Source organism: Pristis pectinata, chromosome 1 (assembly GCF_009764475.1).
Source record: "Pristis pectinata isolate sPriPec2 chromosome 1, sPriPec2.1.pri, whole genome shotgun sequence".
NCBI lineage: Eukaryota > Metazoa > Chordata > Chondrichthyes > Rhinopristiformes > Pristidae > Pristis > Pristis pectinata.
The window spans coordinates 24,407,592-24,431,521 of record NC_067405.1 but is presented as its reverse complement, the minus strand read 5'-3'; the positions used below and the strand labels follow the sequence as shown (position 1 = coordinate 24,431,521).

The window sequence follows — 23,930 nt, the reverse complement described above, 5'->3', positions numbered from 1 at the left end:
AGGCCATCTGATTATTCATGACAGTGGGCTAAATCTTGTGAGCTATCACACACAGAACTACCAGTTTTCAGCCTTTCAAAGTGAAGTTAGTCCTGGACTTGTGCACGTGCACTGTGAATCTGGGACTTATCGACAGATTTTGCTGTCAGATCTGTCAGCTGGCCTCGCAGAGTTCATTGGCAAGGCCCAATCTTTCTTTGATTCCTCAGCATTTAACTGGTGAACCACCTCTCAACCCTTGCACCAGGTCAGATGCAGACCAGGATCTGAGACCCATGGACTTGTGTTAATGTTAATGTCCAATGTTAAAAGGGGTTCAAAACCCATAGTAGGAGGCAAAGGGGGAAAGTAAATTTAATTTACTAATTATTTTATTTTACTTTAATGCTTTCAATTATTTCTCAGTGTTTGTATGTGTGACTGATTTTTAATTTAAAATGATTGACTTAGATTTTAATATATTTAAATGTGTGTGACTGTCTTTATTAGTGACATAGCTCAATGGTGTGTGAAACCTTGGTTCAATCCCTGGTATCTCCATGCCATTTGCTTCAATCTTTTTAAGATGCTAAGAGGATCTTTTTCCTTTTGGGGAAAACTAAGGAGATGTTCATCTGAGATGGAGATCAGGAGGAATTTTTTTTCATCTGTTCATGAACCTTTGGAACTGTTTGCCTCAGAGAACTGGGGAGGCTAAATCATTGAATATATTCAGGGCTGAGATATATCTGTTTCTGGATATTAAGGGAATCAAGGGTTATTGGAAACTGGCAGGAGAGTGGACAAAGCCAAGGTCAGATCAGCCAGGACCTTTTTGAATGGTGGAGGAATCTCAACGAGCAGTTTGGCATTCTCATGTTGTATTTCTTGTACTCTTATCTTCTTAAATTTAATGTTTGATGGAAGGCAAGATTCCAACTCCATCTTTCTCTTCCATCGCAGCCTGTCAAGGCCTTTCAGTTGGCAGGTCTTCTACACAATGCTGCCCAAGGCCTTGTTACTGTCCAGATCCCAATGATCCGACTTACAATTCTGTCCAAGGTGTGTGGCGTGACCATGGCCAAAAATTACAATGGGAGATTCCAGCAAGATTAATGTATTTAGATAATTCACAGGACATGAAGAGCATGGGGACGGAAGTAGTCTATTCAGTTCCTCAAACTGTGTCCAGTTTGGTTGGTCCACCTGTGACAGTCCACTGATCTGCCTTTGTTGCTTATTCCTTTCAACCATATCCAAACAGAAATCTATTAACCTCATTTTGAAAATTTCAGCTGAAAGCTATTTAAGAGAACAATACTTATGTAAATGAAAGTTGATTCTCTCCTTCACGCAGTAGAATACTCCGAAGAAAAACCCAGCTTTAGGGAGTTAACATTAGTTATTCCTGCCACCTAGAGGCCATTAAAATATTACAAGTTTTCAAAAGCATTCCACAATCAACAAAAATTTTAACTTATTTATTTGGAAAACACCTTATTATAAAACACCTGCAGTGTTTAGTAATTTTGAAGGAACTTTAATATCAGTTCAAAATAAAACCATTGAATAGAGTTCTTTCTTAGTTTGACATTTCTTAATTTGAATTAAAGTCATACTAAAACAAAATCTTTGTTTTATTTAAATACCTCACAGGCTGAGTTTTTTGTTTAATATTTGACAACATCTCCCAGAAACAAGTAATCTGTAAAACCTATTGCAGTAAAACCTATTGTAAGTTCATCAATGTTCTTTAGTGAAGGGAACATGCTGCCTCTACCTAGGCCATTCTATGTGGTTCCTTCTTAATGATAATTGTATGCAATCACAGAACAATTCTTATAGCCAAAAAAAGGATGTTCTTTTTGTTCAACTCAACACCTTTCATTCTCTTGGTTGTCAAATGTGCGTTTTTCTTGAATAGAAATTCAAAAAGGGCATTTCTAAATGAAAATTACAGTCTGTTCCTGGAATGAACAGAAGAAAACATATCAGACTGAAAAAATACATTAATTAGAAATGTGTTCTCAGAGAGATCAAAGTGAATTCGATTACCGGGGAGTTGAAAAGAACTGATTACATTTTTTAGAACTTTTATTGGCTACCCTGCTGACTCCAGACTACAAAGTAAATTAAACATATCAAGCATTACTGCCCAGTTCTTGAGAAGAATTTCTTGTTACCAATATTGTTTTTCTTTTTGTTCTATATTTTAACAACGTCTTAAAATTTTAAAAAATTGCATAACGTTTCCCATAGAATCAGAAAGAAGAGGAGCCCAGTTCTCAGTTCTCTGGGAATCCTCATGATCAATACCAACTGTAATCACCATTCCTGCAACCTCCCTCCCCTCAACCACCCATACACCTTCCACTTCTGAATCCTTATCCCACATCACTCCTTCTACCGCCCCCATTGATTATGTAGTAAGGCTGGGTAATCTTACAAGACAACATTATTTGGAATTTGCTGTCCAGAAATAGAACCTGACTGGTCTCTATTGGCACTGGTTTTCACCCACCCTACTTCAAATAACCATTTGGCATATCGATTTCTCCTTCATATGCTTTCCAAGCTTCCTGAAAAAAACAATTATGTTACATGTCTCAGCCGCAAAGTAAAGTAGGCTTTCTTCCCGAGATGAATCGTCATGTTTCTAAAATTCCACTCGCTACTCTTTTCAGACAGAGGATGAGGAAGCTGCTCTTTTCTCCTTGGAGCAAAGGAAGTTGAAAGGAAATTTGATGGACTCTTCCTATTGAAGAAAGTTCAACACTCAGGAGACACAGATTTAACATTTTAGCCAAGTGATACAAGGGGAATTGAGGGAAATGTTTTATATAGAGAGTACTAATGATCTGGAACATTTCTAATCAGAGCATTTAAAACTAAATTGAGTGGGCATTGATGAAAAATACTTTGCAAGGCAACAGGGAGAGAGAAGTAAATGGAGCTGATGGAATTCTTCTTAGGTAGTCCCTTGGGATCAAGAAGGACTTGCTTCCACTGTGGTTTGGTGGATTCTGAGGTGGAAAATGAGACCAGTGTGCAGCAGGATATGGGTAACAAGGACGGCAGGAACACGTGTAGTTTCTGAGGTGGTGAGTTCCTTCCACTACTTACACAGGGCTTCTGAGTGCTCCCAATATATGGCTGCAAGATTCTTAATACTACCCTAATTGTTCCTTTACCACTTTGAGTAGTCATAGGCCAGAGTCTCCCAGGAGTCAGTGAGGATATTGCATTTCTTCAAGGAAGCTTTGAGCATATCTCAGATCTTTTTCTCTGTCTGCCTGAGCTCAGATTAGAGCGTGAATGATTCAGAAGGCTAGTATCAAGCATTGAAACGACTTGGCTTTCCCAATGTAGCTGACTAAGAGTGAATATGCAAGGGATATTGGCATGGGAGAAGCTGCCGATAGTTCAATTATTCTCCCAGTGAATTTGGAGGATTTTGCTGAGACAGATTAGGTGGTATTTTTCCTACGCCTCAGGTATTAGGAAAGTTGCAGGTAGTCCAGGTCTCAGCAGCACACCAGAGAGCAAGAATCACTTTTGGTTGGTACATCATGAATTTTGTGCCAGGACTAAGGTCTTGATCTTCTATTGCCCTTTCCCAATTGACCAAAGGCTATGCTGTTGCATAGAAGATGGTTGTGAACATCATTTCCAACAGCCTTTGCTAAGAGGATATGATAAATGGTCCATGTTTTCTAGGGTCATACCATGAGCCTTTATTGTCAGAGGGACATATGGCTAAGTGAGCACAGATTGATGAAGGATGTTGGTTTTGTGGATGTCGCGTCCACCTCTTGTAGGCTTCAGTGAACAAATTAGTGATGCCTCGTCTGTACATTGAAGCTCAATGACCAAGATTTCGGTGGCCTTGGTTCTGGAGTGTAGTTGCCATAGGTTGAGTAGTTTCCTATGAGTTCTGAAGATTAGCTCCACCACCACCTAACAGACTCAGTGGACTAAATGGACTCTTTCTATGTTGGAATAGTTCATGATTCTATAAGTTTTGTTATCTATGCATTTCTCAAGCTTTTTTAAATGGAAAAGTGTACTTCAGAACTATTTATGGTGCTGTGGAAGCAACCCCAAAGACTGTTTGTTCAGTAATGTTCTTGAGTAAGGGAACATGCCCCCAGTCCTTGGCTCAATCCATGGTTACTTCATAACGATAAGAATTTAAAAATTTGCAGATGAACCACTGTTATCTTCTTAGAGCTACATCAAATAAGTGATTTTTCCTATGTTGTCACATCCTGGTAAATTGGTTTGTTATTGTCACATGTACTGAGGTACAGTGAAAAACTTTGCTTTATATGCCATCCATACAGATCATTTCATCACATCAGTACATTGAGGTAGTACAAGGAAAAAAAAACAATAACAGAATGCAGAATAAAGTGTTAAAGTTACAGAGAAAGTGCAGTGCAGGTAGACAATAAGGTGCAAGGCCATAACAAGGTAGATTTTGTGGTCAAGAATCCTACTAGTGGACCGTTCAATAATTGTGTAACAGTGGGATAGAAGCTGTCCTTGAGCATGGTGGTATGTGTTTTTGGGCTTTTGTATATTCTGCCCGATGGGAGGGGGGAGATGAAAGAATGTCCGGGGTGGGAGGGGTCTTTGATTATGTTGGCTGATTTACCGAGGCAGTGAAAAGTATAGATAGAGTCCAAGGAGGGGAGGCTGGTTTCCGTGATGTGCTGAGCTGTGTCCACAACTCTCTGCAGTTTCTTGTGGTCACGGGCAGAGCAGTTGCCGTACCCAGCCGTGATGTATCCAGATAGGATGCTTCCTATGGTGCATCTATAAAAATTGATGAGGGTCGAAAGGGACATGCAAAATTTCATTAGTCTCTTGAGGAAGTACAGGCGCTGGTGTGCTTTCCTTGCCAGGACAGGCTATTGGTGACATTCATTCATAGGAACTTGAAGCTCTCAACCCTCCTGACCTCAGCACCGTTGATGTAAATAGGAGCATGTGCACCATCCCCATTCCTGTAGTCAATGACCAGCTCTTTTGTTTTGCTGACATTGAGGGAAAGGTTGTTGTCATGACACCATGCCACCAGGCTCTCTATCTACTTCCTATATTGCGACTCATCATCAGTTGGGATTCGGCCCACTACTGTGGTGTCATCTGCAAACTTGCAGATAGAGTTAGAGCAGAATCTGGCCATGTAGTCGTGAGAATACAGGGAGTAAAGTAAGGGGTTGAGGACGCAGCCTTATGGGGCACAAGTGAGAATAATCATGGCAGAGGTGTTGCTGCCTGTCCTTACAGATTGCAGTCTATTGGTCTATCCAGTTGCAAAGGGAAGTGTTGAGTCCCAGGTCTTGGAATTTGGAGATGAGTTTGCTTGGAATTATAGATTTGAAGTTGGAGCTGTAGTAAATAAACAATAGTCTAACCGTGGACCCATTTCAGCAGTAGGTGAATTGCTGTGGGTCGAGGTTGTCCAGGAGGCTGGAGTTAATGCGTGCTATGACCAGCCTCTTGAAGCGCTTCATGATGGTGGCTGTCAGAGCCACTGGGCAGTGGTCATTACAAGGCATGTTACCTTGTTTATCTTAGGTACCGGGATGGTAGTGGTCTTCTTAGAGCAGATGGGGACCTCAGATTGAAGTAGGGAAAGGTTAAAAATGTCTGTAAATACCCCCGCCAGCTGATCTGCGCAGGATTTGAGGACACGGCCAGGGACACCAACCAGGCCAGATGCTTTCCGCGGGTTCGCTCTCTGGAAGACTGATCCAGTGTTTGCAATGATGACTGTGGGTGCATTGAAGGCTGTTGGAGTGGGTGGTGACCTTCAATTCCCATTCTGTTCAAAAAGTGCTGAGAATGCATTAAGCTCATCAGGAAGGATGCACTTTTGTCAGTGATGCTGCCTGAATTCATCTTGTAGCCTGTCATAGCATGTAAGCCCTGCCATAACTGATGGCTGGTCTGGGATTTGATTTTGGACTGGTATTGTCCTTGGCAACCCTGATAGTTGTACAGAGGTCGTACCTCAATTTCTTGTATAGGTCAGAGTTACCCAATTAAAATGCCACACTCCTGGACTTCAGTAAGGAGTGGATCTCCTGGTTCATCCACGGTTTCTGGTTTGGGAACGCCCTCTTTGGTGCACAGTCCTCTACACGCTTGCTGTTAAAGTCCGTGATGGGTGGTGACATATTCATCAAGGTTGACTGCTGGGTTGTTGAATATGGACCAGTTGACCGACTCAAGATAGTTGCATAGAAGCTCATCTATTTCCTCAGACCAGCACTGTCCAACATTCTGTAGTGGATCCTCGTGTCAGTTTCTGTTTGTATGCAGGGAGAAGGAGCACAGCCCAGTGGTCTGATTTACCAAAGTGTGGGCGGGGGTAGGTGGGTGGTGGGGGGAGTGCATCGGTAGGCATCTTTGATGGTTGTGCAGCCATGGTCAAGGGTGTTTGGGCCCTGTTGGGATAGGAGATGTGCTGCTAGTATTTTGGTAACACACTCATGCAGTTGGCCTGGTTGAAATCACGAGCTATGGTGGAGAGGGCCTCAGTGTATCCTGTTTCAAGGCTGTTGATCATGGAGTTTGGTTCACTGAGTGCAGGCTTCACATCCACCTGGAGCAGGATGTAAACTGCCATCAGGATAGCTGAAGTGAACTCCCGTGGCAGGTAGTATGGGCGACACTTCGCCATTAGATATTCCAAGTCATGTGAGCAGGAATTCAACAGGACTGTCACATCTGAGCACCATGAGAAGTTGATTTGGAAGCAGACCCCTCCTCCCCTTGCTTTGCCTGAGGTCTCCAGATGGTGCATCTGGGGAATTGAGAAGCGCTCAGATTGTATGGCACAGTCAGGTGAAGCAGGTGTAAGCTATGTTTCAATGAGACAGAGCACACAGTAGTCCCTCAGTTCCCTTTGATAGGTCAGTCTAACTTTTAGTTCAACTTTGTTCTTAATGACCTGGACATTAGCTAGCAGTATGCTGGTACTTGATTAAATATAAGAATAGGAACAAATTTGGGGAAGTAAACAACTGACATGATCTAATTGAATGCTGAAACTAACTGCAGGCTTAAAGGCATCCTGTTCTTGTGTTACTCATGGGGAGAATAATCAGCTCATCCAGGTTGAAAGATTTTGAAGGAATGGAATGACCAAGCTCTTCTTTCGGGACATTCCCAAACTGGATTCTTTCATCGAATCCAGAAGACTGACCTAGTTTGCTCAGACAATCTTGGACCCGAGCAGCAAGATCCAGATCAATGGTAATGTAATGTAACAAACAAGCCCTGCCCACCAAATGCTTGGAAGCTTTTGACTGCTGACAAAGTCCCACCCATAGTCTTCCAGCTGTTAAAGCTGTTGAGGTATTTCAATGAACAATACTTCTAAATTAAAAAATGTAAAAAAAAACAAAAATACTTCCAAATTATTAAAAACATTAAACAAACTACAAAAAGCCATAACTTAATTATCCTTAAATTTCTTCTCTTTATAGCTTCTTCACTGTAGGAATGGGCTTGTAGAGTCCATGGCAAATCTTGGTTGGCACTGGGTTCAAAAGCAGATTCCTCAGTGTAAATACTGGGGAACCTCAGCAAGTCCTGCTGTGCCATGGGAAGTCTGATGGTGAAGTCCAGCCAGGTACTGGTCCACAAAGCTCAGCTGCTCAGTTCAGGTGTTTGGGACTTCTGAGCTTAAAGTGGAAATCACAAAGTTTATTGCACCCAGCTAAATCTTGGTTAACAAACTCATCCTCAGGAATGAAAGAAAATGTAGAGTTTGTAAATGATTCTCATTTGCTGACAATGCTCAGAGCCACATAGCCAGAAACAGGTCCTTCAGCTCATCGAGTCTATGAGTCCATGTTGACCATCAACCACCCTTTTAAACTAATTCTACACTGACCCATTTTATCCTCCCCACAGTCCCATCAACTCTCCCTGGATTCTACCGCTCACTTACAGACTAATGACAATTTACAGTGGCCAATTAGCCTACCAATCTGTAAGTCTCTGGAACGTGGAAGAAAACCGAAGCATCTGGAGGAAACTAATGCGGTCACAGGGAGAATATGCAAACTCCACAGAGCAGCAGAGGGCAGGATTGAACCTGGATCATTGCAGCTGAGAGCCCTGCTAGCTGTGACACTGTGTGCCTAACTATACTATAGGTTTTGCAAGAAATAGAGCCACCTAAATAATACATAATATGTGGATGGTAATAAACTGAAAAAGCAGAAAAAGAGCACTTGACCTTCCCTATAGCAGCAGAAGAATTGTCTTCACAGTGACTTTTCTATTGACCAGGGTCCAACACGAGCTCGCATAACTAGTTGCAGGGTTCCATTAGAGTCTCTTAAGTGAGTAGTCACCACAGACATTCTGATGCTTTTAAATGATTAGAAAGGAACAGGAGCAAAAGGAAGAACAAACAGAAAATAATAGAAGTGTGTGGCAGGTCAAATATTATCCATCAGGAGAGAAATAAATTTACTCTACCACAGCACTTTTCCTATTGTAGCTGCATCAAGAATAAGTGGCAGAAGAAAGAGTATAAGGGAAAAGGTGAGGAGAAATGTCAGCCATGGGAAACCTGAAGAAAATATAACATTTCACTAAGGCGAACATCCTCTTTGGAGCAGTACAAACTCGGTGGGGTAAAAGACCATGTAACACCTTGAATGGAGAATGCTGAAGTAATCAGTGTCATTTCGCTAATTCTCAGTGAATGGAAGGCACCGAACAGGAGGGCAAGGGGGAGTTCAAACCTTCATGTGGTTAACCAGAGTAAGCTACTGCTCATCTTGTCATGGTTGCCAGAGCTTGAACCTCTACAATGGAGATTGTGATCAATCATACCCCTACGAATTGAGAACTCCTACTATGTACAATGCAAATTTGCACTTTGCAAAAGAGCAAAAGCTCTATTTGTTTTGTCTGTCTCAAAATATGACTGGAAGTTTGCCTGCACGGTCTTTTCAATGGCTGTTACATCTGAAAGAGCATTGGACAGAGTTAATCCTTGCAAGAGTAACTTATTTTTTACTGTATCTTGAGCAACAGTTTGTCTGTGGTGTGGCAAGGGTATTACCAAGGTGGCCCCAAAGGAAAGTTTGTAAACCATTAGCTAGTTCACTAAAACACGTTGGAAACAAAAAGAAATATGGTATTATTTGAAAATTTGGTATCATAGCAAAACACACACTGAAAACATTTTGTATGTCGGTCAATATCGATGGAGGGAAAGACATTAAAAGGAGTAAAAACATTTCCACTGATTACCCCTAGATGCAGTATTCAGAATATAGTCATTCCTCTCTTTTCTTTGGGGTATTCTTCAAGTGATGGCTTTCATAAGAATTTTGCTGTTCAAGAATTTCCAGATAGATTGACAAGTGCATTTTTGGGTGTTGCTATTTTGACACAAGGAGCTATGGATGGGCAAACAATCATTCTGCTTGTTCTACACCTGAAGTTTCAGTATTTCTATGAGGTTTCAGTTCATTTCATTGCAATGATTTTCACATGTGTATTAAACATCATTCATTCAGTCTATCATTTGCTGAGCTGAAAATCCATTCTCAGAACTGCCCTGTATTGTTACGTTATATTCTATTTAACCAAACACCACTTGGAGTACTGTGCTCGGTTCTGGTCACCTCACTACAGGAAGGATGTGCAAGCCATAGAAAGGGTGCAGAGGAGATGTTACTTGGATTGGGGAGCATGCCTTATGAAAGCAGGTTGAGTGAACTCGGCCTTTTCTCCTTGGAGCAACGGAGGATGAGGGGTGACCTGATAGAGGTGTATAAGGTGATAAGACACATTGATCATGTGGATAGTCAGAGGCTTTTTCCCAGGGCTGAAATTGTTGCCACAAGAGGACACAGGTTTAAGGTGCTGGGGAGTAGGTACAGAGGAGTTGTCAGGGGTAAGTTTTTTACTCAGGGAGTGGTGAGTGCGTGGAATGGGCTGCCAGTAATGGTAGTGGAAGCGGATACGATAGGGTCGTTTTAGAGACTTTTGAATAGATACATGGAGCTGAGTAAAATAGAGGGTTATGGGCAGGGCTAGTAATTTCTAAGGTAGGGACATGTTCGGCAAAACCTTATGGGCCAAAGGGCCTGTATTGTGCTGTAGGTTTTCTATGTTTCTATGTTTCCAGGGGCTTTGCCTGAATTGTTTGCTTTGATTTGCTTCTAAAACGGAAACTAAAGAGGAAAACTCGGTTGTTTGTCCTATGCATACCAAACCCCCATATCACTGCAACTTAAAACCAACTTGTTTTCTCTCTTTTCCAATTCTGTGAAAAGGTCTTCATCATGAAACATTAATTCTTTTTTTCCACAGATGGCTTCTGAACCCGTTGAATGTTTCCAGCTTTTTCTGTTTTTATTTTAGATTTCCAGCATCTACAGTTCTTCTTGTTGATTTTCAAGCCAGGTTTTCTTTCTTGATAGTCTTCTTTATTCATTAAATAGAATCATTATGATCATGATATATTTACTATGATACTTCCCATCACAACCCCTGCTCAGTATTTTAATCATTAAAGGTAAGGAAATTATCAATTTGTTGGTCGTACCCAAGGTCAAATATGATCCCTGCTCTATCAGGAACAATAGACCTTTTTAACATTCTAGATTATATTTTTTTTGAATAGTAAGCATGTTCCCAAGGGACTAAATGAATAGAACATATCCTCATGCTATGTTCTAAGGAGAGTAATTTATCTTTTCAATCAAAATGGTAAAGACAGGGAAATCAAATAGCAAGCTTTAAACAGCTTGAAAATTTGAACTGTTATAAATTTAAAGTAATATTTTACTGATTAGATTCTATATAAATACTCAGCATGCTCAAGAAAAAACCATTCGATACTTCTGTAAAATTAATGAGAATTTCTCTATTTGTTAAAAAAATCTGTCTTATTGCCATGAACTACCCTGCACCAGCAGGAAAAAAACTGATATTTCAATCCTGGTGAAAAAGCTTTCATACCTTAGTTACATTAGCTGCCGATTCTCTAATAAGTGGCTCAATTATCTCAGAAAAGGTCAGTGTGGGTACCATTCAAAAATGAACAGTTATTAAAGAAATATTCCAGCTGAGTAGTGCTTCATTTTTTTTCAGTAAGAACTTATTAACTGACTGTACACTCTGGAAAGGCATTTTAGAAAGTAGAAGACACCGATCCCTGCTGGATTAATAACATCTATTTCCAACAACCGTGGTTGACATTAGGTAACCTTGTATGACATCTGCTACCCATCCTTAACTATCTGGTCCCTTTGTGGATAGAATAAAGAGTAGCATCAAGAAAGGAGCTTTTTGACCAAAAGGAGATTTTTCCTCAATTTCCTGCTGAAACATAAAAGGATCCCCATAGATTACCTATCAACGAAGTATTAGGAACATAGTTATTCATCTCTGTTCTCTAGGGTATTCTCCATCCCTGGAGCTGAAGGGCACTTTTAAGAACTATATAATTAAGAGGCAACTACTTGGTCTGATAGTTCTCCAAAACATTGCTATTTTAGGGACTATACTTATTCACAGTTGGGAGCAGGTTTCACATCTATCTTGGCATGGCTGCAGGTGAAGCAAGAAAATACATTTCAGCATGTTTTGTAATGCGTCTTCTCCATTTTACTGCATTCAGTATTTCAGTTCTGCACGGTGCTAAGCAAAAGCAATTTTAAAGATGTTTTCTTACTGGAAGCAATTTTTCTTAAAATTTGTACAGAAAGTAAAATACTGTCTGCAATTTGTTATCATTGCTGTTTGTTTTATTTCATATTTTGTTTGTGCACTTGCAACTAATTTGTCTTTGAACTGGTATTGTGCAGGGATGTTATGTTGGCTTTGACCTTGCCCATGCTGTTGGGAATGTTGAAGTGCATCTGCATGACTGGAACGTAGACTTTGCCTGCTGGTGTAATTACAAGGTAACACTGTTTCCTCTGTTGTGCTCCATTGATTGTAATTGTTGGTGATTTTTTTTTCATCTATTCTATTCACTTTGAAGTGAATTTCATGAGTTATTTGTTTTCCAGTTTCGCAAAGGAACTGAGAAAATCTGTGAAGTGAATAGAAAATGAACAAATTACTTTTTATTAATATGTTGCAGTATTTGAATTCTGGTGCTGGAGCTTTAGCAGGAGCATATATACATGAAAAACATAAATTTACCATAAAGCCAACGTAAGTATTAATCACCATGTGTCTGAAATCCAAACATTAATCAGTAGAATCTTTGAGTTTTATAACTGGTGGCAAAATGGAGGATAAGTTAAAAGAGATAATGTTAAATATGTACAGATCAAATGTAGACCGCATTTAAAATTTTGAATGTTTCACAATAAAATATTTTTACCATAAGCTCATGAAAAATATTAGTAAAATCTTACACACTAACACATAAATAACATGATTCAGCATATAATTTAACATTTATTGAATTAAGTTTAGTTTGTCATTTATATTTTATCAGACGTGTTCCATGGGCTCTCTGGGATCCAGTTCTCAGAATACTAAAGTGCTCCTTTAACTTTCATTAACTTCTAACCGGTCTTTAACTTCTTTCAGCCTTGTGAATGAAGTAAATCAGCATCGTTGGTGGAGAAGTGTTGGTTACCTGCTGTTAGAATGAACTTGGTTGGTAGCATGTTTTCTGGGGCGAGCTGGCTCTAATTTGGCCAGTTGACTGAAACGAATAACAGAGCTTCAAAGATGATTTTGCCTTTGCTGAAAAAAGTAGTTGGTGCAAATCACTGCCAGTTATACATGATTTAAATAAAACAGAACCTTGAGCAGGGCCATAAAGGGTAGTTGATCCCTTACTCCCAGTTTTCAGCCTGAAGCAGAACTGATTACTTCTGAGATTCCAGCAACTCACCAGTTGGATGCCACCAGAGCAGCAGATAATTCATGCACATTGTAGTTGAGATAATGAATTGTAAGTAAATGACTCATGAAATCACCTGAAGGATGCCTTCAAGTGTTGTTGGCAAAATGCCCTATAAACTGCTTGAAATGTATTCTCAATGTGGATCTTTAACTTAAAAGGTACCCAAATAAAATGGAGCAGCAAGGCATCTTGATAGCTGGGAGTAGGAGTGTTATAAAATGAAGACATGAATGGGGCTAAATTGGATAGTTTATGTAAAAGGGGGACATGGATGATGAGGTGCATTTAATTCAAATGCATTGAACATATTGTTGGCAGTGCGGGAGAGTCATACTGCATGCTCATTACTATTGTTTCAGCATCCAACAGATTTTGCTATAGATCCCTTCACTTCATTGAAAGGAGGACCAATTTTGTGAGTGGCTAGCACTGATTCATGAAAATCTGCACTGTTAATAACCTGCCCCTCTTTGAAAGTTAGTGGAAGTCATTCCAGAAGTTTCTGTAACTCAGTAGGAAACAGAGAGCACCACACAGAAGAGGGAAGGGTCCATGAATTTCAGGAGGTGAACTGAACTGCTGTCAGTGATGGAAATGATGGAGAGGAGGAGTAAAAGCCTGTACTTGCAGAGGCCAGATGATCAATATGATCAAGCAATATGATCAATGACAGTGGAGATCAACACTATGAATTAGTAGAAGTATCTTTAAATACCATGTCCCACCAGTTGCACTAACTTCACTTATTGCTCATAGCATCACACCTTCATTCTTCAACAGGGTTTAATAAGGTTCAGATCTAACCTTCATATGCCCCATAACATGATTGGGCATCTACCACTTCTGCACAGTCAGAGTGACATCTCATCTCTTCCATACAGTGCCAACTTCCAATCATGGTAAGCACATTATCTAAACATATGGTGTAACACACCAGTACCCTTATATCCCTCTCTCCTTCAGGGCTAGCTGAAGCTCAAATGGTGGCAGCGACAGCTAAACCCAAAGGAACACATCAACCTGCACCCCTGAATGAGGCTAGGGACAGGCTTGGTTTCATCACACATCCCCTATGTACTTTTTTTTTTGCTTGCTATCCACTTTAGCCCCATTTGTGTCTCATCCTTAGAACATCCATCAAGATGTTGTTCAATTTTCAGAGGGCATCTTTAGAGTAGCCTAATGAAGTCAGTTGACTAGCGGGAAGGCTGAGACTGGGGAAGATGATGATATTCTCATTACTAATCCTGCAGTCAGTTTTTATGGGTGGTGTACATGTTCTCTTAAAGGAAACAAGAATTGGAACCTAGCACAGGTAGTAGTAGAAGAGTGAGAAGATAGCAAATTTCACAGTTCCAGCTCAAATGGTGCCACCTCTGGGAAAGTTAGAGATGGGATCTACACATGGTGAGTCTACAAAGAGCATAAGTGTTCTAAAATCAGTGGAGGGGGTCACGATAGTGGATGTGCCCATTCCCAAGAGGAAGAGTACACACATGAGTTCTGCCACACATGATTCAGATGAACTTTTTGATGTAGTGGCCTACTGTAGAAGACTGATTAAGATTAAGGTATCTTTATTAGTCACATGTACATCGAAACACAAAGTGAAATGCATCTTTTTGCGTAGAGTGTTCCGTGGGCAGCCTGCAAGTGTCACCATGCTTCCTGCACCAACATAGCATGCCCAAAACTTCCTAACCCATACGTCTTTGGAATGTGGGAGGAAACTGAAGCACCTGGAAGAAAACATTATGCTACGTGGGGCTTTGAGGAGACCCACATCCAATATCAGGAAGCCGGAGGAATCCAACACTAACGTTGCATAAGGTTTTGAGCCCACCTTAAAGATCATCCTTTATAGCACAGAAATGGTGGGCAACTCCATTAGCACCATTACAATGTAATCATCATGTCTCGTCTAATGGCCATTATTCCAGATTTCATTACAGCAAAAGCAGAAAACAACCAACATCCCAGTGGATCCATCATTTTAATTCTTGACCCTTTTGGATTACAGCTGAACATCAGTGTTAGTGAATCAGCATTGTAGCCACAGAAGTTAAGACTAATGCCCATAATCATATATTGATCAGATTGGCATTCAATGAGTAGAGTAATGCACTGAAGGGTTAATGTTTCAAGCCAATGAAATACACAATCTGTCAGCAATAACAAATCCCTCATGAGAATCCAATTGAGGTTCATTTTAAACGTTGCACCAATTGACCATTTCAAGTTCCACAGTGGGGTACAAATGATAAACTATCAGCAGTAGAAGCACAGCATTTTACACATCTTGCAACAGCTGGAACTGATCATTGTATTGTTATGCTTTCCTGCACAAGCAATCACTTTTCACTAATCCTCACTCAACAATTCTCTGAGCTTTCAATCGCACACAGGTCGGAATTCTCTGTGAGAACTAGTAGCATATAGCAAATGTTTTATCTCACCTTGCTGCTTCTCTCATACATCTCTATCTCTCGCACACATCCCTGCCTCAGAGGGGGACGTGATAGTTATCATAAGAATAGAACAAACAGCAAATAAGCTTCATAAGATGGTAATCAACTTGATATTGAAGGTCATGTTCAACCATTGGTGAATTGGTTTATTATTGCCACATGAACCAAGGTACACTGAAAAACTTTGTTTTGTATACCATCCATACATATCATTTCATTACAACAGTGCATTGAGGTAGTACAAGGGAAGGCAATAACAGAATATGGAATATAGTGTTACAGTTACAGAGAAAGTGCAGCACAGGCAGACAATAAGGTGCAAAACCATTATAGGTGGATTGTGAGGTCAAGAGTCCATCTTATCGTACTAGGGGACCATCCAATAGTCTTATAACAGTGGGATCAAAGCTATCCTTGAGCCTGGTGGTACGTGCTTTCAGGCTTTTGCATCTTCTGCCCAATGGGAGGGGGAGAGGAGAGAATGTCCGGCCAGGGTGGGTGGGGTCTTTGATAATGCTGGCTGCTTTACCAAGGCAGCGAGAAGTGTAGACAGAGTCCATCAAGGGGAGGCTGGTTTCCGTGATGTGCTGGGCTGTGTCTACAACTCGCTGCAGTTTCTTGCAGTCTCGGGCAGAGAAGTTGCTCTACCAACCCGTGATGCATCCGGATAGGATGCTTTCTATGGTGCATCAATAAAAATTGGTGAGGGTCAAAGAGGACATGCCAAATTTCTTTAGCCTCCTGAGGAAGTAGAAGTGCTAGTGCGCTCTCTTGGCTGTGGCGTCGACATGGTTGGACCAAGACATGGCAGTTATGGCATGGCATGAGTGTAATTCTTCCACAAAAATGTGACCTGCAGTAGTAAGTCTGCAACTTCTAAAAGAAAAGCATTCGTCAATTCGAGTGGCAATCAACATTATGCTGAAGTATATTGACCAGCTATGCATGATATTAGGAGCCTGACCAGGTGAGGCACGGGGGTTCTGCAGTAATACCAACATTTGTCTTTGCTTCTGCATAATAAAAGTGATTTGCTCTAAATGAGGAACATTTAGAATAATACTCATGTCATTGAAAGGTTACATCTAATAATATATACGTTGAAAATCATTACATAGATGCTTTACTTATAAGCATTCATACCCTGGTGCCTGTCCCGTTTGACAATCTTGCATATGGTTCTTGATGATCTAGCACAACATTGCAGTGACCGTTGTGCAGCTGCATTCTGGCAGATATGAGGGTTCTCACTGTCCCTCTGATGCCTTTGATAACCTGGAGGGGTCAACCTCAGACCCTCTGGCTGGAGCCACTTGAATGAGCAGTCTGGGAGGACACACCTGGGCCATGGGTGAGCATGCTATCTGAGAGGCTGCAGTGGCAGGGAATTAGTGTCCTCCTGAGGGGAATTCCAATTTCCTGCACCTGCAGAGCAGGTGATCTCTCAGGAAACCAGGTCGACAATGATGTGATGATCTGTGGGTACATGGACATTTTAGTCTTCAAACCTGGAGCAGAGTTGGTTGATGACCCCAAATCACAGGTGTTTGTTCCCTAATGTATTTTTTCCTTGGAGTCATCTCTTTGCATAATCTGAGCAGAGAACTCTGCTTACAAAGTAAAGGTATGTGGGTAGGGAGTGAAGGCCAGAGGGAGTTTGAGGGTGGAGAGGCAGGGGTGGCCATGTTGTCACTTCAGCAGAAGAAAGTCAAGATCCTACGTGCTATATCTATAGAAGAGCAATATGCTCAGGTGTGTGTTGCAGAGCTATCTGTTTATGTGCAGCATCTCTTTGTTCATGCAGAACAGCTAACTGCTCACATGCAGCATTCTCTTGGTGATGGATAATCACAAGCTGCTCATAGATTGACCATTGAGCCCAGCAATATGCTCATAAGTGTGATCTCGCTGCTCAATGAGAATAATAACCATTGCATGAGTGATATCTCTCTGCTCAATGAGGATATCATGCTGCTTCTGGTGTATTGTTACTGTTCCTGATGAGCCCCGAATCACTCCTGTGTGGTGAGAGTAGACCTCCAGTGGATCAGCACTGAAGCTAAAAGACTTTGTTTGCCTCTACCTAAGCCTCCATTGCAGCTGTCACTTGAACCAGTAGTGCTGAGCACCAGCAAAGACATGTATATCACCAGAATTATGGACATGGCATTCAAACAGATAGGCCTGACAATATATAAGTCATCTTTTTGAGCCTTATCATGGAAATCTTCCAGCCATGGCGCTCATCTGGATCCACTGGGGCAATATGGAAGGATGTGGACTTACTCTCTGTGGAGCCCTTACACTGGGTTCATGCCAATGTCCTGATGCAGGGCATTCACCTAAAAATGTTGACAATTCCTTTCTCCCCAACAAATGCTGCTCGACCCATTGAGTTCCTCCAGCATCTGCAGTCTCTTGTGCCTTCCTATGCTAATTGACTAGTACATGTCCCTGTAAGTCCCTCTGACCTGTTCTGCTCATCATTCACTTTCTGAGTTATCAGGTCAGGTGCAATAACACACAATGGTCATCATCACCTCTCCTCCTCACCATCCCCCCCTCCCTCCATTGCCCTTCAGTCTTGTCTTTGGTCCCTGCTGCTCTGTTTCCTCAGGTTCTGGAGGAGTGTGGGTGAAGCAGGTGTCTTGATACGCGGCAAAGACAAGGCAGAAAATAATTGCACTTAAGCTTTAGCCAAAACTTTTTTTATCGTGATACCCCCCACGGTAATGAGAGGGTCCGCTATCAATCAAATCAAAGGGAACGGTGTAGTCACAATGAAACACTGCTCGTGAGCAGACCTAGTAGATTATGTACAACCAGTGCTCGTGAGGTGGTCTGGCCATCAGCAAATCCTTTGCTGTTAGGGAGGAGAAGGATATTATACCTGTAGCCTCTCAGGTGGATGAGAGTTCATGAGGCCTGCCTGCTGTGTGTGTGGCCTCCTTCTGTGCTGCCTTAATCTAAGTGGAAGTGATGAAGAACTTTTCATTTTCCTGCATTTGGAGGCTTGTCCTTTACATGGGCAGTGGAAGGGAGAGAATACAATTAAATAGTAAGGGTGGACATTGTACAGGTGTGTTTGGAACAGTCTGGATGTGTGTGCCTGTCTGCCTGTGTGAGGTCAGTTTTATTTTACAGTGCGGTGAGGTTCCTCTTGATATATGAAAAAAACAACAAGATGCTGGAGGAACTCAACAGGTCAGGCAGCAGCCGTGGAGAAAAGCAAACGATCAATGTTTCGGGTCAGGACCCTTCTTCAGGACTGAAATTAGGAAAAGAGAAGCCCAATATATGGGAGAGAAAAACAGAGCAGTGATAGGTGGACAAAAGAGGGGAGGCAGGGTGGGCACAAGGTTGATGCAGGTAAGATATAATGATAGGCAGATGCGGGGGAGGAGGAGAAAACAGGTCCACCGGGAGATGGGTCAAAGGTATGGAGGCAGGCGGCATGGAGGAAAAAGAGAGAGAAAAAAATGGCAACGAGTGGGAGAATTCAATGTTCATGCCATTGGGCTGTAAGGTCCAAAGTCAGAAAATGAGGTATTGTTCCTCCAGTTTGTGTTTGGATTTCTCCCGGCAGTGGAAAAGGCCGAGGACTGAAGTGGGAGGGGGAGTTGAAGTGACTGGCAAAGGGGAGATACAGATCGCTGTTACAGACGGAGTGTAGGTGTTCTACAAAATGGTCACCTAGTCTGCGTTTGGCCACACTTGGAGCGCCGAATGCAGTAGATGATATTGGGGAGGTGCAGGTAAATCTCTGCCTCACCTGAAAGAACTGTTTGGGTCCCTGGATGGAGGTGGTGTAGAGGCAGTTGACCTGCTGAGTTCCTCCAGCATCTTGTTATTTTTTCATCTAAATTCCAGCATCTGCAGTCCTTTGTTTCACCTGTTAACATATCTTGTGAAATTATTTCTTGCAACATTACTCCATCCTCAGTAAATTCTCACTCCTGGAGAAGAAAACCCAAGCCACCTTCTGCCATAATCTTGTAGTTGTAGACCTGATGAGTTTCCTTCCTCACTATGACTACCACCAGCACCCCACTTTGTGCACAAGACCTCATTCATGGCATGAACTTCACAAGCCAAGTCTTATAATTTACTCTCAGTAAGCTTTTGAGCTCTCACCTTCTTCTCTGCAACTTCTCTCTCGTTCAGCACACAATACTATATATGTTGCAGTTGCCTGACTGCTATGGGAAATGAACCTTTTAAGGCTGATGCCCTTCTCAAATTGCTATGCAGCACATTAGTAGCAGTTCTGTTCGACAGAGTGTGGTCCCATTATGGACCATGTACTTTTGCACATCTTTCTCAGTGAAAACTGCATCTATGCTATTTAAAATGCTTTTTATTTGAGCAGACTCTAATAGGCATTTATGCTAAACTCAGTGACAGTTTAGTGCACCAAAAGTAGTAGTGGTCAATGTCTCGGCATAGTTGTGTAATATCAGTTTGATACGTTAACTGATATTTATTTTGACAAGCTCCCAGAAGCACTTTATAATAAATGACATTATTTTAAAATCTAGTCACTATTTTATAAAGTACAGCAATCTAAATTTTGCAAATTCCACAATTAATAATGAATGACCTGATTTAATTTGAGACATTGTTGCAACATAGTCCCCATAACATGGACTAGGATTTCTAAACACTTTTTTTTTGCTTAACTTTTAGATTACTTGGTTGGTGGAGCCATGACTTTAAATCCAGATTTCAGATGGACAATAGTAAGAACAATATTCTGAACATAATTTATCATTTGTATTTTCTTAGGTTGGAAATCAAAGTGAAAGAGTATAATGTCAGCAATACATATTGTGATTCTCACATATTTTGGTTTTGCATATGTTTAGAGTACGAATCCTGATGAACATATCATTACTTTCAAGGAAGCCATTTTTTTTGAGAATCAGTAATGTTTTCCCTTTTAAACTGTAGTTTTTTCACTATTAATTCTGATTGTATTTTAACTATGGAACTTAGTTTTATTTTCACCATTTAGAAGGTACTTCAACTTATCCTGTTGTTATCAGTGAATCACCTTAACCTTGCCTAAATGAAATGCAATTTTTGTTCATTTTTCCAGTTGCTTAATCTGCTAATAATTGGTAAGAATTTAGTTTTCAGGGATAAGAAGGTTATCACTGAACAAAAGCTGAAAAAAAATGGAGTTTACACTCCCAGAGTAGGTGATCAAAGAACCTTGATGAGAATTCTGCACCATTTATTTATATGAAAATATTAACCTCCATGAAGTTTCATCTTCCCACACTTGGGAGCAGATTTTCTTAATTTAGCATCGTAACTGATCCAAATGGTTGCACATCCCAGCAGAGAATTCGGCTTAATGCTCTTTACCTTGTCCTTGCATATTGTATTGGAGCAAATTTGCTGACATGATCATTATTCTACAAACATTTTGTTAATACATCCACTGTTCAATAAATTTTTCACAACACGCATTGCAATCTTTTTGGAGATTTCTTGACAACAGTAAATACTAATAGGATCATTTGCCTGTTCTTTTAATATTGAATTTGAGAATGACACCACATTTACCAAAAGTTAAATCGTTCTTTCCTCCCTTCATCTCTCATTTTCAAAAGCTGGATATTACCAACATGAAACCTGCAAAGGATGATGCTGCTGGATTAAATTGCAATGTGCTTGACAGAAATCAGCAGATCATTCAAAAGAAAGATACGACCGATTGCTAGAAATCTGAAATTAAGATTGAAATGCTGGAAATATTTTAACAGGTCAGGCAGTGTCTGTGGAGAGAATACTTCAGATCAATGACTGCAGAAACTGCTAAATGAAGTACAAACCCAGATTGTTATGATCCTATTGAGCAGCAAAACAGGCTTAAAGGATGAATTAATTATTCCTGATTTTATATTCTTTATTTCACTTTTAACAAAGAGTTCAATATCATTTTGGTTACTTTTCTTCATATAACCATCAATTTTTTTTCCATCGTCAAGGTCTTTCTGGTCAAGTACAAGAAACAAAACCCAAAGACGTGCCAATTTCACTCATGTAAAACAGGCTACAAGTTTGTAGCAGGCAACATTTGAGTTCAGATACGAATGATCATGTATCAAATTTTGAAGAGAATTTGAAGGGGCTGCTTTTGTTGTTGCGTTTCTATCTGCTAACTGGAGATGGAATTGTATTTAAATGGAAATTAATGAGCATTTACAATTCTACCCTCACCCCCGACACACACACACACACACACACACACACACACACACACACACACACACACACAAACACACACACACTCATGATTCAGAATTAATCAATGTTCACAAAAATGAAGTCTTAATCTTTGGACTGATTAAATGTACATGATGGTCAACAGTATCATTCAGATCCCCTATGTCAATATTAATTATTTCAATGATCAGAAAAGTAAAGAAAATGGAATGTTTATTTCTCGCCCCAGTTTAAAATGTCATTCTGAGTTAAAACCAACTTTCCAACTTTGATATATAGCCAGAGAACCAAATGTATTTTAAACCAATTTGTGTAACCTAAGTCAGGCAGGAAGATGGTGGATTTGAACCCAGCTATATAAAAATTGTTTTCACTCTACTTTGGTGTTTGAATATATGCATAATATATTTAAACTTCTATCATTTATATTAATGATTATTATTACAAACTATAATGAATTATATATACAGCTTATAAAAGTTAATGTTCAAAAATGTCACTTAGAATGTTCACTGTAATAAACATCAGAATATTTATTTTGCATTTTATCTGAAACATCGAACAATTAGAATTGTTTAATATTTAAGATAAGATGCAAAAATAAGTGGTCACATCAGGTATGAAAGCATAATTGTTCTTTTGTTGGACCAGAGACCTAGACGCCTGAAGTCATAATGTGGAAAACTATGTTCAAATCTGACCTCTTCTGGAATTTAGATTCAATTAATTAAATAACTCTGGAATAAATTGCTGATATCCGTAATAGTGCCATGAAAACATAGGATTTCCATAAAAGAAAATCTGTTTCACTAATGTTTTGTATTCAATATATCATATATATATAATGCAAGACCAAAAACGTATATTACATTCAACTGCCCTCTGAAGAGGTCCAGAAAACTGCTTACCTAGGGATGTGCAATAAATGCCGGTGGTACCAATGATAAAGTAAATCTCCGAAATGTAAGTCTTTCTTTCTGATTTTCATATATTCATATATTCCTTCAAGATGATGCCATAACTCGACACAATTTCCATCATAGAATTAGTGTCTTCCCATTTTTCCTCAGGATCAGCAAAGATCTTGACTTACAAGGAAACCCAAATGACCTTCTCTCAGGAGGAGAAAAGCCAGCTGGTCAATAGTCAACTAATAAATGAGGTGAAAATAAGTCTTAGATGGGCAATCCTGAGATAGTTCTCACATACAGTACTGCATGATGGGAAACAAAACTCAATATACATACATTGTAAAATAAGACTAAAATCTACATATTATTTTTCTACTTTGCTCATTAGAATTGGATCTATCTCCAGGGGTAAATGGATTTCGAATATCTAATCCCCCCATCTTATTGGTTCGCGCATTACAGGCTAGCCTAGAGGTAAGTGCATAGATTCGACATGATTTTTTTAATGTAAGATATTGGGAAGTGTTGCTGTTTGAAGGGACCAGGGTATCCTTGTATACAAATCAATGAAAGGTAACATGCAAGTGTAGCAGGCACTTAGAAAAGAAATGCATGTTTATCTTTATTGCTAAAAGACTTGAATACAAGAGGAAAAACAAACTGCTGGAGGAATTCAGCGTGTCAGGCAGCATCCATGAAGGCAAAGGGATATTGGCATTTTAAGTTGAGACCTGCATCAGAACAGTGGAGACAAAGGGATGGTCAGCATTTTGGGTGGAGTTTGTTTTTTGCTCCAGATCCCAGCATCTGCAGTTGCTTGTGTCTCCATTTGAATATATGAGTTTGACTATAATTATGCAGGGCCTTGGCGAGAACACACCTGTACAATTTTGGTCTCCTTACCCAGGAAAGGATATACTTTTTACGGAGAGATCGCAGTGAAGATTTAACATATTGGTTCCTAGATTAGCAGGTGTGTCACACAAGGAGAGATTCCATAGGCTAGGCCACCATTCTATCAAGTTTAGAAAAATAAGAAGTGGCCTTAATGAAATAAGTGAAGCTCTTATAAAGCTCAGCATGTTAGATATGAGGAAGGTGTTTCTCCAGGCTGAGGAGTCTAGAAATAGGGAGATAGTCTCAAAATAAAGGAGTGAATTTAAGACTGAAATAAGAAGTATTTTCTCTATTCAAATAATGGTAAATATTTGGAATTTTTACCCTGGAGAGCTGTAGAAGCTCAGTCATCCATTTCACTGAAAAATGAGACTGATTGACTTTTAGATACTAGAGGAATCAAGGATGTGGGGAATAGGGCAGGAACATGTTGAGATAGAAGATGCCCATGCTCTTGTGGCAGGGTGGAGTGGGCTCAGAGGGCCAAATGACCTAGTCCTACTCCAATTTCTTATGCTTGCATAT

The 23,930-nt window shown here is 40.3% G+C and overlaps 1 protein-coding gene across 10 annotated transcripts in view; it reads left to right on the top strand.

Moving 5' to 3' along the window:
• The window catches only part of kynu (kynureninase), a 161,388-nt gene that overhangs the window by 118,955 nt on the left and 18,503 nt on the right, over nucleotides 1-23,930 (top strand). For 5 of the 10 annotated variants that reach the window (XM_052013145.1, XM_052013152.1, XM_052013167.1 and 2 more), the window contains 4 exons: nucleotides 11,835-11,933; nucleotides 12,116-12,189; nucleotides 20,050-20,102; nucleotides 22,897-22,982. In XM_052013145.1, coding sequence (XP_051869105.1) covers nucleotides 11,835-11,933; nucleotides 12,116-12,189; nucleotides 20,050-20,102; nucleotides 22,897-22,982 — 312 coding nt within the window. Of the gene's footprint in view, nucleotides 1-11,834; nucleotides 11,934-12,115; nucleotides 12,190-12,573; nucleotides 13,178-20,049; nucleotides 20,103-22,448; nucleotides 22,760-22,896; nucleotides 22,983-23,930 lie in introns of those variants that run through there. The other 5 variants (XR_007956100.1, XR_007956102.1, XR_007956101.1 and 2 more) reach the window with 4 other exon arrangements.